The 17,324-nt window shown below is 35.1% G+C and overlaps 1 protein-coding gene and 1 long non-coding RNA gene across 2 annotated transcripts in view; both read left to right on the plus strand.

The window, feature by feature from the left end:
- tmtc1 (transmembrane O-mannosyltransferase targeting cadherins 1) overlaps positions 1–17,324 on the plus strand; it is a 264,439-nt gene that overhangs the window by 200,808 nt on the left and 46,307 nt on the right. Inside the window, exon 10 of the mRNA XM_030149448.1 lies at positions 16,263–16,376. Coding sequence (XP_030005308.1) covers positions 16,263–16,376 — 114 coding nt within the window. The remainder of the gene's footprint in view (positions 1–16,262; positions 16,377–17,324) is intronic.
- On the plus strand, positions 918–5,512 carry LOC115429747 (uncharacterized). The gene is made up of 3 exons (XR_003936829.1): positions 918–1,068; positions 2,798–2,803; positions 5,502–5,512. It is a non-coding gene; the product is annotated as an uncharacterized LOC115429747 (long non-coding RNA).

A 17,324-nucleotide genomic window follows, 5' to 3' on the forward strand; every position in this document is an offset into this window, starting at 1 on the left:
AACATGGTAGCCATAGGCTGATTCGCTTGGCACCATTAAACTGGATTCGAATTTGTTGTTTTGAGGTATCCAAATTCTTACATGTCTTCGTGTTACAGAAGCACGTGTTTGTTTGTTTACAAATAGCAGCATTCAAGTAAAGACATCTGGTCACGTCATTGTCAACAACCAATTGCTGACTGTACTTCCTTTGGGCATGTGTGTTGTGATCTTTCGCACGTTATTTGTTTAGAAATAACCTTGTTCACGTGATTAGAAGAGGATTCCCGGTGATGTCATCGCTCAATCGTCATCACTATTTCTGTAATATAATAAATACACAGAACTGGGGGATAATAAATGGCATCTGGATACATTTCCCAAAGCTTTTAATTTGGCCAGTAAGCTACAGGGCCATTGGTCCTATTTTTTAGAAACAGCATGATGCAGCAGTTTTTTGTGATACTTTTTTTTTTTTTTAATGGAATGTCCTTTTGCAGTGGACAGCGTTTTTGTTTTTTGTTTTTTTTAAATAAAGCTGTGAATCTCTTGTCCAGGTCTGAAGAGGATATTTAATAGTTTGTTTTTTTAAACACTTTTTTAAGAACATCTAACACATATGTACATACAGAAGGAAGACCAAAAAAAAAAAAAAGAAAGATAAGCTTTATTTCAGACTCATGGTCCACATTAAAAAGCAAACACATAAATACAAACAAAATTTTTTAAAAAACATGATAAAAAAAAAAACCTCCATACTTTTAAGAGGCAGTCATACCAGTGTTTCCAGAACAGAAATGTGTAACGTACACCACTATATGCAAGATCAGTCAACAATAAAATTACAGTATTTTCTGAATGATTCAGGCGACACATAAATTTAAACATCAGATTTCTCAACACAGCACGCAAAGAATTTACATGATGAAAGAAATGCAAACCTCAATAGAAAAAGAACATAGTGGATTGCCATGTCTCTACAGTTTGCTCCAGTGTTGTTATCAATAAGATCATCCTTATCCTGTCGCTGTATAAACAGACCATTTCTCCCACTTTTCTCGACATTGTTCTTGAGTCCTTATCTTATGGGTCAACAGTTCCATTACATATATCTCACTCACAATTTTTTGCCAGTCATGCTGTGTTGGCGGATCTACTTTGTACCAGTTTCTTCTGATTGTTTTCTTGCAGGCTGCTAACAAAAACTTCAGTAAATATCTGTCCTCTTTTAATACATCATTGCCTGACATTTTGACCAGATACATTAGTACACTTGACGTGAGTATATTATAGCCTAGAATTTTAGTAATTATCTGGTGAATACCCCCCCCCCCCCAAAAAAAAAAAAAAAATGGATTTTAGGACAAAACTAAAATACATGAGAGTGGTCTTCATTCATATCTCCACATTTTCTCCAACATGGCTATGGTACTGATGTGTGTTTATTTCTGATCCTGGGTGTGACAAAGAATCTAATCAAGTTCTTCCAACAATATAATCTCTAAATCCATGATGATGGAGGTGTCTGCTATGTTCGCCAAATATTTAACCATTTATCTTCTGAAATATTCACACCCAGTTCTCTTTCCCATTTCAGTTTTACATACGTGGTTGTATTCCCTTTTCTCTCCAATAGGGGGCTGTACATTGGAGATAAGATTCTATAATTATTTGAATTGTAGGTTTCAACTGTGGTTCTAATGAAACCATTTTTTTCCAGGTTTATCTTACGTTTTACTAATTTGTCAAAAAAATCCCTTACTTGCATGTACCTGTAATGGTCGTGGTTACTTAAATTATATTTGTGTTTCATTTCCTGGAAACTCAAGAAATTCCCATTTTTTTATTAGTGTACAGGGTGGGGAAGCAAAATTTACAAGGAACATTTAGTTGTTTTTTCTCAGCAGGCACTACGTCAATTGTTTTGAAACCAAACACATATTGATGTCATAATCATACCTAACACTATTATCCATACCTTTTCAGAAACTTTTGCCCATATGAGTAATCAGGAAAGCAAACGTCAAAGAGTGTGTGATTTGCTGAATGCACTCGTCACACCAAAGGAGATTTCAAAAATAGTTGGAGTGTCCATAAAGACTGTTTATAATGTATAGAAGAGAATGACTATGGAAGATACTATTAAAGAAGAATGGGAGAAGTTGTCACCCAAATATTTGAGGAACACTTGCGCAACTTTCAGGAAGCGTGTGAAGGCAGTTATTGAGAAAGAAGGAGGACACATAGAATAAAAACATTTTCTATTATGTCAATTTTCTTGTGGCAAATAAATTCTCATGACTTTCAATTAACTAACTGGTCATACACTGTCTTTCAATCCCTGCCTCAAAATATTGTAAATTTTGCTTCCCCACCCTGTACATAATAATGCTGTTATGCTGTTTCTACTCTATTCTTAAAATTTTTGGTCTTGGATATTTAATAGTTGATTTTTAATACTTCTAATTGTTCTTCCCTCTGCCTGTTTCACTTGTTTGTTATTATCTGTATATCTGAGATTATTTTGGCTTGTTTCCATTTTCTGTTTTTGTTGTTTACACCTGGGTCAAAACACGATATTCAAAATCTCTCTGACAGTCAATCAATCAAAGTTCACTCTCTGACAGGACATTACTGTGTTTTGACCCACCTACATACTAGGACAAATTCCTCATATTGTCAATACTATACCTGGGAAAAATCACTCTGATATTATTTTGTTTGGGATGTTTGTGTGAGTTTTTTATGTTCATCCAATACACATGTGCACACAGTGTCCGGGCAGAACAATGTAAAAACACAATAACTCCAGTCACAGTACATTGTTTTGTCCTCTTTCTGCTTGGTGTTCCTATATGTGCTGCACGTTTGTCTGGGACGAAGGGCAGAACACACATAAATACAGAAACATCTCAGCCTGTGTTACACTCAGACAGGATGAGGCATGGGCTTCAGCTGTGTAAATCCAGAACCTTCCCCTCTGGTTGAATGGATGTCTGGGAGTATTTATTTACACATTTAGAACATAACCACTGTAAGACAATCGATACGGTTTCTCTATTTCTCAGCTTTTTCTCATTCACTCTGTAACTCGTCTGACCACTAGGTTCTATTTAACAAACCAAAAATGTTGGGTATTTAACCTAAACATAAAGACTGGATGGCAAAATTGCACAGTTCTAAATGACAAGCATTAGTTACATGTACTAGTAAAACATATTTCATCAAATATGTATAAGACATCACATACACAGGACTTTGTCAGACTGCCTTAAGCTTTGACATTCACCATCATTTTGCCTCTCGATGCGTTTTTAAAGTCACAATAAAATGACATGTCACTACATTCATGCCTGTTCAGAATTGTTCATTTTTCAGGAGGCTCTTCTATTGATGATGCAGAAATGGAACACTGTATGAAGTCCTCTTAACGGGGTTCAGGTCTAGACTCTATGGCAGTGTTTTTCAACCTTGGGGTCAGGACCCCACGTTGGGTCGCCTGGAATTCAAATGGGGTCGCCTGAAATTTCTAGTAATTGATTGAGGAAACCAGAGAAAATGCCGATGTAAAGATATGCTTTTATGTCATATTTGAGTATAATTTTAATTTCTTACAATTTTGATTTTATATACCTAATATTTGGAACCAATATTCACTTTTAAAGTCTTTGAAAAGGTTCGTTAAGCATCTCTGTGTTATTTATGCAATAAATTATATACATTTTTCAAATTGGATTTTACATTTTTTGTGTGTTTTTTTTGGCCTTTTGTGTTGATATAGTATGTTCAAGTGAAAAAATAATAGGCAGATGAGATAGATGAAGCTGTGCTGAAAAAAAAGATACTAAACATGGGTGTGGTAAGCATTTCTGTAAATAGTACATAAAGACAAAATCAAAAGTACTCAAAAACAGCCAAAATAGGCTCAGACCCCTAAGGGTTAAGATGCTGCAGCTCTTTCATAATTTATATTTTGAGTTATTGTTTGTTCAGGATTAATTGTCAGCCTTGTAAATACAAGCTGGACTGACTGTAGATATCCTGACCGAGGAAAATAAAATTAATTTTAGCAAAAAAATGTTGCTGTTTTGAAAGTCTGAGGTCACCAGAAATCTGTGATGCTAAAATGGGGTCACAAGCCAAAAAAGGTTTGGAACTGCTGCTCTATGGGGCCCAGTCTATGTGTGGAAATGATGTTTCATACTCCTGAAACTCCCTGTCACAATTTGATCTTGATTAATGCTGGCGTTGTCATCTTGGAACATGTCCAGTCTAACCTTAACCCAGCATAAACCTGGTCATTCAGTATATTCAGGTTCAGCTGACCTCATTGTGTAGACATGTAATTACACAACTGAATCAACCCCAGATCATAACACTGCCCCCACAGGCTTGTACTGTAGGCACTATGCATGATGGGTAATTACTTCATCTACCTCTCTTCTCATCTGGATGCACCCCTCACTCTGAAACAGGATCAATTTGGACTCATCAGACCACACCACCTTTTTCCATTGAAACAGTCAAATCTTTGTTTTCTGATGGTTGTTTAAGAAATGGCAAGCTACTCATTGCATCAAGAAAGTAAGTCAGTCCATTTTATTTATAGAGCACTTTTCACAGACTGGGAGTCACAAAGTGCTTTACAGTGCAGAATACGATTAAAATACAATAACATAAATGCATTAAATGTAATCAGTTGTAGCAGCCCTGAGTCAGTTTGGATTTAAAATGCCTGCTTCAACTGAATTAAAGAACTTGTTAGAGCTGAAACGTATAAGATGACTTATACAACATATTAATGACTGCAATAATTATCTAATGGAAGGATCTGAGGTATTTGCTGAGTTAAATCCAAGTGGGATCCATTGCTGGTCACATCACCATTTAGAAAATATTAAAGTTAATTTATTTAGTCCAAACTTAAATGAAATATATTGCTTTCTTAGAATTGTCTTTTATATAACATTTGTTTTCTATTTGTTTTATCATATTTGGTTGTGTATAGAATAAAGTCATTATTAAATTCCATTACGTTACTACAACTTGAGTTGTTTTTTTTTTTTTTTTTCATGCAAAGAATTTGAGTTGAAAGAATATTATTAGCCTAACAAAAACATACTTTAGTTGCCTTATGGATGCTTACTTTCAGAGACATCTACCCTCCACCAATTAAACTTATGTATATTTATATGTTTAGATAATCTGGATTTTTTTGTAAGGGAGAAGGAGGCATTATCTAAAGACCCTATAGTGAAACCAATTAACCTTTTTCTGCAAAACACATTCAAGACACAAGTTGTTATTCAAAGATATATTAGCTATTAAGCCTATTATGTAAATAAAAACTGAGGCTTAATTAATTACAGCAGAACATAAGACATGTTTCCACTACACCCAGGCATAATGAGTAGAAATGTCAGACACTTAAAAAACTTTGGTTATTTAATTTCTCATTATTGCCCGACTATGGACTCAGGTGAACACTGTTGATGAAGATATACTTCTAAATACCCCTCAAGACATTAGTATTGTAAATGTTATTCAGGCCTTCAGAAGATGCACTGAAAATGTATACAGAATATAGAAGATACAGGTTTGCTGTCCTGTGTAACTGTTGTCTTGAAAAATCATAAACATAAGCCCCTTTTCCACAGCACTTCTGTTACTGGAATATTTCACCTTTATTCTGGAACGACATCTGTGTAAACAAAATGGTGGGATCATTTGGTCCCACCTTTATCGTGGCTCTGTAACACCTCTGGAGGTAATAACAGAGGAGGTAAAGGTGGAATCATGATTCTGGAACGTTATGTAAAAGGAGCACCTCTAATTCCGCAACCAAGGTGTGATGTTTTGATGACGTATTGCGTGCGTGACCCCCGTGGGATTTAAAAATGAGTGTGGGCCATGTACAATAAACAATATAAACGTGACGAGAAAGATGTCAAACTGGGGAGACGTTACTTCGGGCGGAGGACTCTATCCATGCTAACATTTGTGGAACAGTGAAAAACGGACCGACTCTAGAGAGGTTAGCAACACCGCTACGCTAGGGGTATTTCCGATGCACAAGTTCAATGTCACACTATACGCTGCGCTGCGTCACTGCCCCTTTGATTCCAGAACGCAGGTCCGCTGTGTAAAAGTCCAACCTGTCTCACCTATGTTACTCCTTTGACTTGGCTGTGGAAATCGGTTAATTGTGGAAAAAAGGGTGGGATCATCATCACCTTTTTTCTGGGGTCTCTGTCTAAAAGTGGCTATACATCCTAGACTTGTTAGTTTCCTATGAAGCATCCAGACCCCTGAGGTCATCAGGGGCAGGTTTACTGTGTGTTCCCAAAATCAGAACCAAACTAGAAAAGGACAGACCTCTGGCCAGGCACATCAGCCCCCCACCACCGATCACCACCAAAATTTAATCATTTGTTTCTTGTGCCAGTATCAACATTTCCTGAAAATTTCCTGAAAATCTGTCTATAACTTTTTGAGTTATCCTGCTAACAAACAGACAGACAAACAGACAGACAAACCCTGATGAAAACATAATCTCCGCCGTTACACTTGGCAGAGGTAATAAAGTGAAGCAGCATTCAGTTCTTGTGCTCCTCACCTGTGGAACAAACTTCCTGAATACCTGAGGTCTGCTCAAACTGTCAGTTCATTTAAATCAGGCCTGAAAACATTGTTTACTGCAGCTTTCCCTTAAACTCTTGAATGTCTTTTAAATGAACCTTAAAATCACATTTTATTGCTGATAATTTTAATGTCTATTTATTTATTTATTTATTTATTTATGTATTTTCAAAAATTATATTTTTTGTCATTTTTGCTTTATACACACACACTCACAAAATGACAATAAATAAAACAAAGAACATACCAACAGAACAACCAAACAAAAACAAAAATTGGCCCATAAAAATGTTTTCATTTCAAAATACAAATGCCCTTTTAACAATTGTCGAAGCTTCTAGTCCCATATTGGTAAGAAAAAGTTCCCAAGTCTTTAGAAAGACATCATCCTTATGGTTTAATCAATAAGTGAGATAGTCAAGGGAAACAACTAAAAACTGTCTTATGCCATTGTGTCTGAGTGGGAATATGATCTGAGATCCAGTTTACAAGCAAACATTTTCTGGCACAAAAAGTAAGCATTCAATATAGTTTTTTTGTGATATTTGTTGGCAACAACAGGGTCAGTTAACCCAAGCAAAAGAAACAGGATTACAGTTCAGTTTCGCATAAATTTTTTTTTCCATTTCCTGACCAATCATCTGCCAAAAATATTGCACTTTTAAACAAGACCAAAAGCAGTGTGTGAGTCTACCAGTCTCAACTTCACACTTCAATCATAGTGGGGAGGAATCTGGCTTAAATTTGTGGCGTAAATGAGGAGAAATTTTAATGTCTATTTTAATTTTAATGTTTTTCTATTTTAACTTTCTCTCATCTTAAATCTATTTTTATGCCTCTCCTGTGATGCTTTTATGTTTTATGTAAAGCACTTTGAATTGTCCTGTTCATGAAATGTGCTATACAAATAAACTTGTCTTGCCTATACATTTCCACACAGACTTTTTTCAACTTATAACTGCAGCTATAACTACAAAGCTCCACAAAACACAAATCAGCCTGTTACATTTCAAATCCCATACTGCATTCAGATAATAGTAGCACCACAGCAAATACAGCTTAAGTTGAGCTCATATTTGAAGTATTGTGTTAAATATGCATAAAACAGAGTGTGGAGGCGGCTGAGCTTCTGTGCAGCAGTTTTGTGTTTCACAATGACTCTCTAATGATGTCTTATCTAAAGGGTAATGCATAAAGCAGCACAAAACACAATCAAGAGGAAATGACTCATGTGTTGTGTACTATACATGTGTGTGTTTGGAAAGCAGCAGACTTCAATAAACATATATACAGGATGGGGAAGCAAAATTTACAATGAACATTTAGTTGTTTTTTCTCAGCAGGCACTACGTCAATTGTTTTGAAACCAAACATATATTGATGTCATAATCATACCTAACACTATTATCCATACCTTTTCAGAAACTTTTGCCCATATGAGTAATCAGGAAAGCAAACGTCAAAGAGTGTGTGATTTGCTGAATGCACTCGTCACACCAAAGGAGATTTCAAAAATAGTTGGAGTGTCCATAAAGACTGTTTATAATGGAAAGAAGAGAATGACTATGAGCAAAACTATTACGAGAAAGTCTGGAAGATACTATTAAAGAAGAATGGGAGAAGTTGTCACCCGAATATTTGAGGAACACTTGTGCAAGTTTCAGGAAGCGTGTGAAGGCAGTTATTGAGAAAGAAGGAGGACACATAGAATAAAAACATTTTCTATTATGTCAATTTTCTTGTGGCAAATAAATTCTCATGACTTTCAATAAACTAATTGGTCATACACTGTCTTTCAATCCCTGCCTCAAAATATTGTAAATTTTGCTTCTCCACCCTGTATGAACTAGTGGATCGCTGCACTTCCTTTATCATGTTTTTCACCTTGTTATCTGACTGTCACCATCTTGAATGCAGGTTATGGATTTATTTATAGGTACACATCTCCTGCTCCCTTATATCGAATTGTTTGTCTCTGTATTTCTGAATGTTCTCTAATCACAAATCCTTTTTTTTAGCCTTTAAACATCCATACTTTTGATTAAATCCTAAGTACAGGGTGTCCCATAAGTCTCCATACATAGGAAAAATAAACGTTTCTTGACATAAACCATTTTTATTTATATAATATGCTCTATATGAGTGCCATTTTGTCAGGAACACATTTCAATGCGTGTCCTTCACTGCTGAAGAACTATAAAGAAGAAATATAAAGAAATACATGTTAGAATGTCTCCTATGTATGGAGACTTATGTACGGTGGCCCAGAGGTGCAACAGGCCAAAAAATTATCCACTAGATGAAAAAAATTATCTACTACAAGAAAAAAAAAAGAGAACAGCCTAAAAAAATTATCCACTAGATGAAAAAAATTATCTACTACAAGAAAAAAAAGAGAACAGCCCAAAAAAATTATCCACTATAAGAAAAAAAAAGAGAACAGCCTAAAAAAATTATCCACTAGATGATAAAAATTATCTACTACAAGAAAAAAAAGAGAACAGCCCAAAAAAATTATCCACTATAAGAAAAAAAAAAGAGAACAGCCTAAAAAAATTATCCACTAGATGAAAAAAATTATCTACTACAAGAAAAAAAAAGAGAACAGCCTAAAAAAAATTATCCACTAGATGAAAAAAATTATCTACTTCAAGAAAAAAAAGAGAACAGCCTAAAAAAATTATCCACTATAAGAAAAAAAGAGAACAGCCTAAAAAAAATTATCCACTACATGAAAAAAATGATCTACTACAAGAAAAAAAAAAAAGAGAACAGCCAAAAAAAATTATCCACTAGATGAAAAAATTATCTACTACAAGAAAAAAAAGAGAACAGCCCAAAAAAAATTATCCACTGTAAGAAAAAAAAGAGAACAGCCTAAAATAAATTATCCACTAGATGAAAAAAAAAAATCCCCTATAAGAAAAAAAAGAGACCAGCCAAAAAAATTATCCACTAAAAGAAAAAAAAAGAGAACAGGCAAAAAAAATTATCTACTAGCCCAAAAAATTATTCACTATAAGAAAAAAATAAAAAAAGATGGAAAAAATGTATCTACTATGAGAAAAAAAAGAGAGCAGCCCAAAAAAATATCCACTATAAGAAAAAAAAAAACATCATCCACCTTTTCAATTACGGGGGCGCTGTTTACCCGAAAGGTGCCTTGCTTTAAAATTAAGACCACCACAAAAAATAAAAGGATAGGCTGAAAAATTTTAAGGCTTTCGGCTAATGTGGCTAATGCTAAGGAAGTACCCCACCGGAAGTGGAGGTCGTGCGCTAAAAAATAAAGTTATTTTAAAATATAGATATTTCCATTAATATAGTTTACAAAGCAGTTAAATGATTAAATACGGTTCCAGTGTCTGCTCAAGGTTAGGCATGGGCGTTAAATGGTTAAGGTTAGGGTTAGGGTATGGTTGGGGTTAGTTTTCAGTGGTAAATGGCCCTTGTGTGCACTGTGTGAAGGTTCGTTGCTAAGCTAATGCTAACGCGAAAAGTTGACGGCAACTTTGTGAACTACCAGTGCGAGTAAACAATTGTGTGATTACGGTGTTGAATTGTTGTTTTTTTTTCTTATAGTGGATATTTTTTTGGGCTGCTCTCTTTTTTTTTCTCATAGTAGATAATTTTTTTCACCTGTTCTTTTTTTTTTTTTCTTATAGTGAATAATTTTTTGGGCTAGTAGATAATTTTTTTTTGCCTGTTCTCTTTTTTTTTCTTTTAGTGGATAATTTTTTTGGCTGGTCTCTTTTCTTTCTTATAGGGGATTTTTTTTTTTTCATCTAGTGGATAATTTTTTTTGGGCTGTTCTCTTTTTTTTTCTTATAGTGGATAATTTTTTTAGGCTGTTCTCTTTTTTTCTTGCAGTAGATAATTTTTTTGTCTAGTGGATAATTTTTTTAGGCTGTTCTCTCTCTTTTTTTTTCCTTATAGTGGATAATTTTTTCGGGCTGTTTTTCTCTTTTTTTTTTTTTTCTTGTAGTAGATAATTTTTTTCATCTCGTGGATAATTTTTTTAGGCTGTTCTCTTTTTTTTTTCTTGTAGTAGATAATTTTTTTCATCTCGTGGATAATTTTTTTAGGCTGTTCTCTTTTTTTTTCTTGTAGTAGATAATTTTTTTCATCTCGTGGATAATTTTTTTAGGCTGTTCTCTTTTTTTTTCTTGTAGTAGATAATTTTTTTCATCTCGTGGATAATTTTTTTAGGCTGTTCTCTTTTTTTTTTCTTGTAGTAGATAATTTTTTTCATCTCGTGGATAATTTTTTTAGGCTGTTCTCTTTTTTTTTCTTGTAGTAGATAATTTTTTTCATCTCGTGGATAATTTTTTTAGGCTGTTCTCTTTTTTTTTCTTGTAGTAGATAATTTTTTTCATCTAGTGGATAATTTTTTTAGGCTGTTCTCTTTTTTATTCTTGTAGTAGATAATTTTTTTCGTCTAGTGGATAATTTTTTGGCCTGTTGCACCTCTGGGCCACCGTACTTATGGGACACTCTGTATAAGATACATTTTTTTAAAACTAATTTTCACTTAAGATTAAAACAGATTAGATCATTATTAATTTGAGAAGGAATATGAATATCTACTTTTGTCTGTGTTTTGTATGTGATTAAGATCAGTGCCCCCCCCCCTCCCGATCACCACCAGAATTTAATCATTTGTTCCTTGTGCCAGTATCAACATATCCTGAAATTTTCTTCCAAATCCGTCTATAACTTTTTGAGTTATCTTGCACACAGACAGACAAACAAACAAACCAACACCAGCAACAACATAACCTCTTTGGCGGAGGTAATTAGTGCAAACATGGCTCAAATGTACCCGTATCTGTCACCAGTGGATACCGCGACCAGGTCAGATTTTACATATTGGTCTTTGTCCCACATACCACATATTGGGAAAATGCCTCAAATTTGGATGTTTTAAGGAATACGAGTTCAAGAAAACCATAGCCTAGTTTCTGTCCTATGTATTATAATTTGTAAATGTTAGATTAAAGGATAACTCTACTTTGGCTTTGTTCACAAATGCTTTATTCGGCAACAGTCAGTTTCACTTTCTGGTTACAACTCAAGCCCAGGTGCTCCCAGTATACTGGGACGGCCACAGTTCTGTCTGTGTTGCCATAGTAATACTAGACGACACTTGTAGTAAAATACACATTATACATCCAATTGGTCAAACCAACCAATTGTCAGAAAACAGAACACAACCCCAACCCCACAACAACAAGCACTCAAAGGGGTCATATTTTGCTAAACCCACTTTTATTAGTCTTTGGTACATTTATTTGTGTATTTGGACCCTAATAGTTCAAAAAGTTTGAATTTGAATCCTCCAGGTGTTACAAAGCTATCTTTATATTAATTTTGGCAAAAATCGAGTGGATTTCTACAAACCCTTTTAATTCCTTCTTAATATTTACGTCTATAACTAGTTATGTCATAACATTTGCACGTATAAGGTCAAGTCTTGTGTTATAAGTCTTGATGTGCTTTTACTGTTAATGTTTTTAGCTTTTATGTTTTATTGTGATTGATTTTATATCTGTACAGCACTTTGATTGAAAGCGCTTTACAAATAAAATTATTATTATTATTATCATTATTATTCTTATTATTCTTCTTATTATTATTATTATTAAGACTTCCAATGAACATTTCTCTGAGTACGACATAATTGTTTATCACCAGCAGCGGTTGTAGTTTATACTGAAAATATGTCCAGACTTCGAGCCGATTACCTAAAATGTTCAGTTGTTGGTTGAATGGGACAGAGCAGCACTGCCAACAACCTGGAGGGGGCGGGGCATGAAGTGGCTCATTTACATTTAAAGGGCCAGCGCTCAAAACATCCTTTCTGGTGTCATTACTCAGAAATAGGGTTGAAGATGGACCTGCGAAATTTAACCCTTTCATGCATAGTGGTCACTACAGTGGACAGTTATTCTACAGCTGTTCTTTTGTATATTCATGGGTTTTATTGTTTTAATTCCATATCAGCCAACATAGTGGACACTTATGCATCATCTCATACACTGCAATTCATCCCATTACTGTAACTTTGCTGTTCTTGATAAACCTGATCTGCAGTAACATGTTTGAGTGTAAATCAATTGCTATTTGTTATTAAACTGTAATCAACAGTTTTCTGAAACAAAAAGGTTTTTTTTCATATTATCTCCATGAAGTGAGTAATAACTAGTATCAGAGTATGCGAAAATGTGAGAAAACATCAGATTAGCTGCATCAAAAAAAAAAAAAGTCAGTTTTCACAGTTATATCACTTTCTGATATTGCATTTTAAATACATGTTTGTTGCATGGTGTCCAGCTGAGTGAACATTTTTGTAACTCCATAAAAAACAGGTTCATAAAAAATTTCAGTCATATTGTTTTTTTTATGCTTAAAGGGAAATAAAAACACTCAGGCAAAAAATCTTGACAAGGGTCCTCATAATTCATGCATCAAAGGGTTAATTAATGAAGAATTCATACCCAAGTATAGCATTTACAGTTTATGTAGACCACAGGGGAATGTTTTAAAATGCATATTTAAAAAAGCAAAATATCACTCCTTTAAATGAGGATATATTGCAATATATAAACACAGCTAACTGTCTGAGAGACCAGCATATGTCATGAATAATTTAATAAAACAGCAGACCATTGAGACAAACTTTGCACCGTGAGGCTAACACGAAGGAGATCCAACAGTACAAGTATTATTTCTCTACTGCTGCAACTCACTGATCGAGACAAAGAAGAGCAAAACTAAACTTGACATTATGAAGTGATGATTACAAATGTTGTCTTACCTTTGCTGTTTTCTGATCATACCTTGCTTTTTTGTGCTACATTTAAATGACTCTGAATGGAAACAAATAGCCCAGGGTTTATCAGGTTCCATAACGTCCTTTTCAGACTCCCGCAGAGAACAGTTCCTCCCTGGCCACAGTAAGTAAGTAAGTAAGTAAAGCTTTATTTATATAGCACTTTTTAAAACAACATGTTACAAAGTGCTTCACATAAAGGAGAGATAGATAAGAACAAATAAATCAAATCAAATTTTATATAGCGCCAAAAGTTATCTCATGACACTTTACATATAGAGTTTGTCAGAACCAGACTCTAAGCCAATTTACAGAAACCCAACAGAATCCTCCAGGAGCAAACACTAGTGACTGGTGACAGTGGTGAGGAAAAACTTCCCTTTAACAGGCAGAAACCTGGAGCAGACCCAGACTCCTGAAGGATGGCCGTCTGCCTTGACCAGTTGGGGTTAAAGAGAGAGAGTAAAGGAGGAGAAAAGAGAGAGCGACAGAGATAGAGAGAGGCTGTGGGAGAGGGGGGAGGTAGGGGTAGACACATGGAAGCGGCTGATGCACAGATAACTGAACTAGAACATCTATGGAACTGTATAATAAACACTATCATAACTATATGGATAAGTGAGTGATGACGATGAAGGTGGAGAGAGGCAGGACCACAGCAGCGGGTCAGAGATGATCTTAGGAAAACCTGTAATGATCCAGGGAAAACCTGTGAGGCGATAAAGCACAGAGACTCCAGGGAAGAAGTCAAGTCAAAGTAACCCTGTGTGGTAACATGGAGTATAATAATGAATGGACCGACACAGATGTTTGTCAGTGCACGAGAACATTCAAGAAATAACAGTAAACCTGAAGGTACCGTTAGTGTTACCTTCTGAACAGCTGGTCCACATCTGTCACTTCTCGTGTTAGTAGTGGTGTTTCATTCTCTTCCATAGTTTGTCAAAGCCTTTGTCTAATGTGTGTTTCTGCAGCTTTTCACATCTTGGTACATCACTGCTGTTCCCACCCCATTTCTGTTGGTTTCTTGTAATAATGTGACTTCATGTTGCTGATTGAACTGTCACTAATCTTCATTTGTTAAGCTCTCTTCATGCCTAATTAGTAGCTTGTATGGTAACAAATAATCTAATTCTTTTCTTAGGATTGAAGCTTGTAAGAATTGATATTTAATTGTAAAAAGTAGCAACATAGAAGGAGATTATTTCTTACAATTACTAATATAATTATGGAAAATTGAGCCTGAAACACTTTTTTTGCAATGCATAATTACATTAACAACAGAACATGTGCAATTTGGACTTCCACAACAGTTCAGCAAAGAAGTAAAAAAAAACAAGGAAAGATTCTGCTGAGAGTTTACAACAGGGATGTCAAATTCATTTGAGTTCAGGGGTCACATACAGACGAATATGTTATAAAGTGGGCCGGACCAGTAAAATAATATAAATAATAGGATAAGAACTGATAAATAATGTCAACACCAAAGTTTTCTCTATGTTTCTGAGTGAAAAAAGTCAAATTCCATAATGAAAATTTTTACATCTCCGAACCGTACTTGAACATAACATGAACAAATATGAACAACCCGAAAATTCTGAAGAAAAATACGTGCAATTATAGCAATATTACACTTTAGTTTATCATTTATACATGTACATCATAACTTGCAGATCACAGTGCATCTACAAATACACAAAACATGTAGTAACAGGCAGAATATTGGTAAAATTCTACATACTTCTCTTAAGGCATTTCAGGTTATTGAAATTTTTTGTAAAAGGCTAGTCTGTAAATGTAAACATTTTTGTGTAATTTTACCTTTTTTACACTAAAACAAAGACACTAATTTGTGGTTTTCTATATTTATGGGTTATTATGATAGTGTTTTACTGGTCTGACCCATTTTAGATTGAACTGACCTAAGATGATTTTCACAGCATTGATTGTTAATATCTTCAGTGTACTTTTTGCACTTCATAAATTCATCCCACAGACCAGATAGGACCCTTTGGTGGGCCGGTTTTGGCCCCCGGGCTGCATGTTTGACACCTGTGATTTACAAGAATGGAACAAAAGTTGTGGTGTATCATATGAACGTCATACAGAGGTGCTTCATCGTAGGTTGCTATCAGATGCGTATACATCAATGCATTGCAGTGCAGGCTTGTAATATTATGTAGATTTTTTACATCAGACCATAGACTGCATACAGTCACCAGAGCTGAACACTCAGCTGAGCTGGAGCAGAAAGAAAGAGAAGCATGGTGATGGTGCAGCAGTTTAGAGTGAATGAAGAGAGCAGCGTTACAGAAAATCAAGGACTACATCGAAGTCATAAAATGTTATTTTCAGACAGTTTCACAGCTGTACTGTCCTAAAATACAAATAAACAAACCCACACTTTCACGCAACCATGCAGGAAACTTTACCCAACACTGCCCGAAACAGGAAGATTAATCATAAATTCAGTGTGTACATTTTGACAGCACTAGTGGGTTTTTTTTAGCCTTTGAAAGATGATATATCTGAGTGAAAGAATACCTGGAAACACAGGTAACATGTCCCAGAAGATCTGTTTACCATACTGGTCGATGTTAAGAGCTTAAACACACATCAGATATAGTGTGTGAATATTAAGTGAGTGTGTGGTCATTAGGCGGGTGCTTATGAAACGTCACCCTTTCCTTCTCTGAAATATTTTCCCCTCTGGTTCCTCAGATACGTGTGTGTTTGCCTCGCATATTGTGCTATACATTTAAGACTGACCTTTACCTCTTCCTCCTCTTCCTCCACTTCCTTCTCATTTCAGTTCTGGTATCCAGACGCTGCCTCATAACGCCAAAGTCCACTACAACTACGCTAATTTCCTGAAAGACAGCGGTCGGCACCAGGAGGCCATTCACCACTACACCACCGCCCTCAGGTCTGCACTAAAGCTCTCTGACCCAAATAATGACCTTTCAGTAATTAACTCAGCTCAGGCTTAAATTCTCCACCTACAGAAGATTAGTTTGGGGTCTGTTGGTCTGCAAATTCTCTAAAACTACTACTACAGCATTTAAGTAATTTAATGAATGCTTTAAAACTCTCCTAACTGCAAAAATGTTTAACAAAAATAAAACTAGAAGTAGCAGTTCATAGTTGTAGGTCCTCATGAACCAGTCATATATTGGTTTACATCAGTCTGTGTGATGAATAGTATTAGAATAACGAACTGAAAAGGGCTTTTACTGAATATTACCATGTTGAAGTGAGGGCGACCTTTGACCTTTAGGATATAAAATGTTATATGGAATAATAGGGCCACACTAAGGATAAAAAATACACACTTTTTTGTATGAAATGACAAAAATATCAATGTATGTGGGAATAAAGGATGCAACAACAGCACTTTTTCAAAATAGTGTTTTAAAAGAAGTTGTTTTGGTGGAACATGTGCACATGAATCTCTGCAAAAGAAAACTGCACTTAAAAAGATGTGTGTTTGTCAAAACGTGCCGTTTTCTGCATGTATTTGCACCTCATATTCAGAACAGTAACATGTAAATACACTGAACAAAAATATAAACGCACCACTTTTGTTTTTGCTCCCATTTTTCATGAGCTGAACTCAAAGATCTAAAACTTTTTCTGTGTACACACAAGGTTTATTTCTCTCAAATATTGTTCACAAATCTGTCTAAATTTGTGTTAGTGAACACTTCTTCTTTGCTGAGATAATCCATCCACCTCACAGGTGTGGCATATCAAGATGCTGATTAGACAGCAGGATTTTTGCACAGGTGTGCCTTAGGCTGGCCACAATAAAAGGCCACTCCAAAATGTGCAGTTTTATCACACAGCACAATACCACAGATGTCACAAGTTTTAA

The sequence above is a fragment of the Sphaeramia orbicularis genome, chromosome 12, assembly GCF_902148855.1.
Source record: "Sphaeramia orbicularis chromosome 12, fSphaOr1.1, whole genome shotgun sequence".
Taxonomy (NCBI): domain Eukaryota; kingdom Metazoa; phylum Chordata; class Actinopteri; order Kurtiformes; family Apogonidae; genus Sphaeramia; species Sphaeramia orbicularis.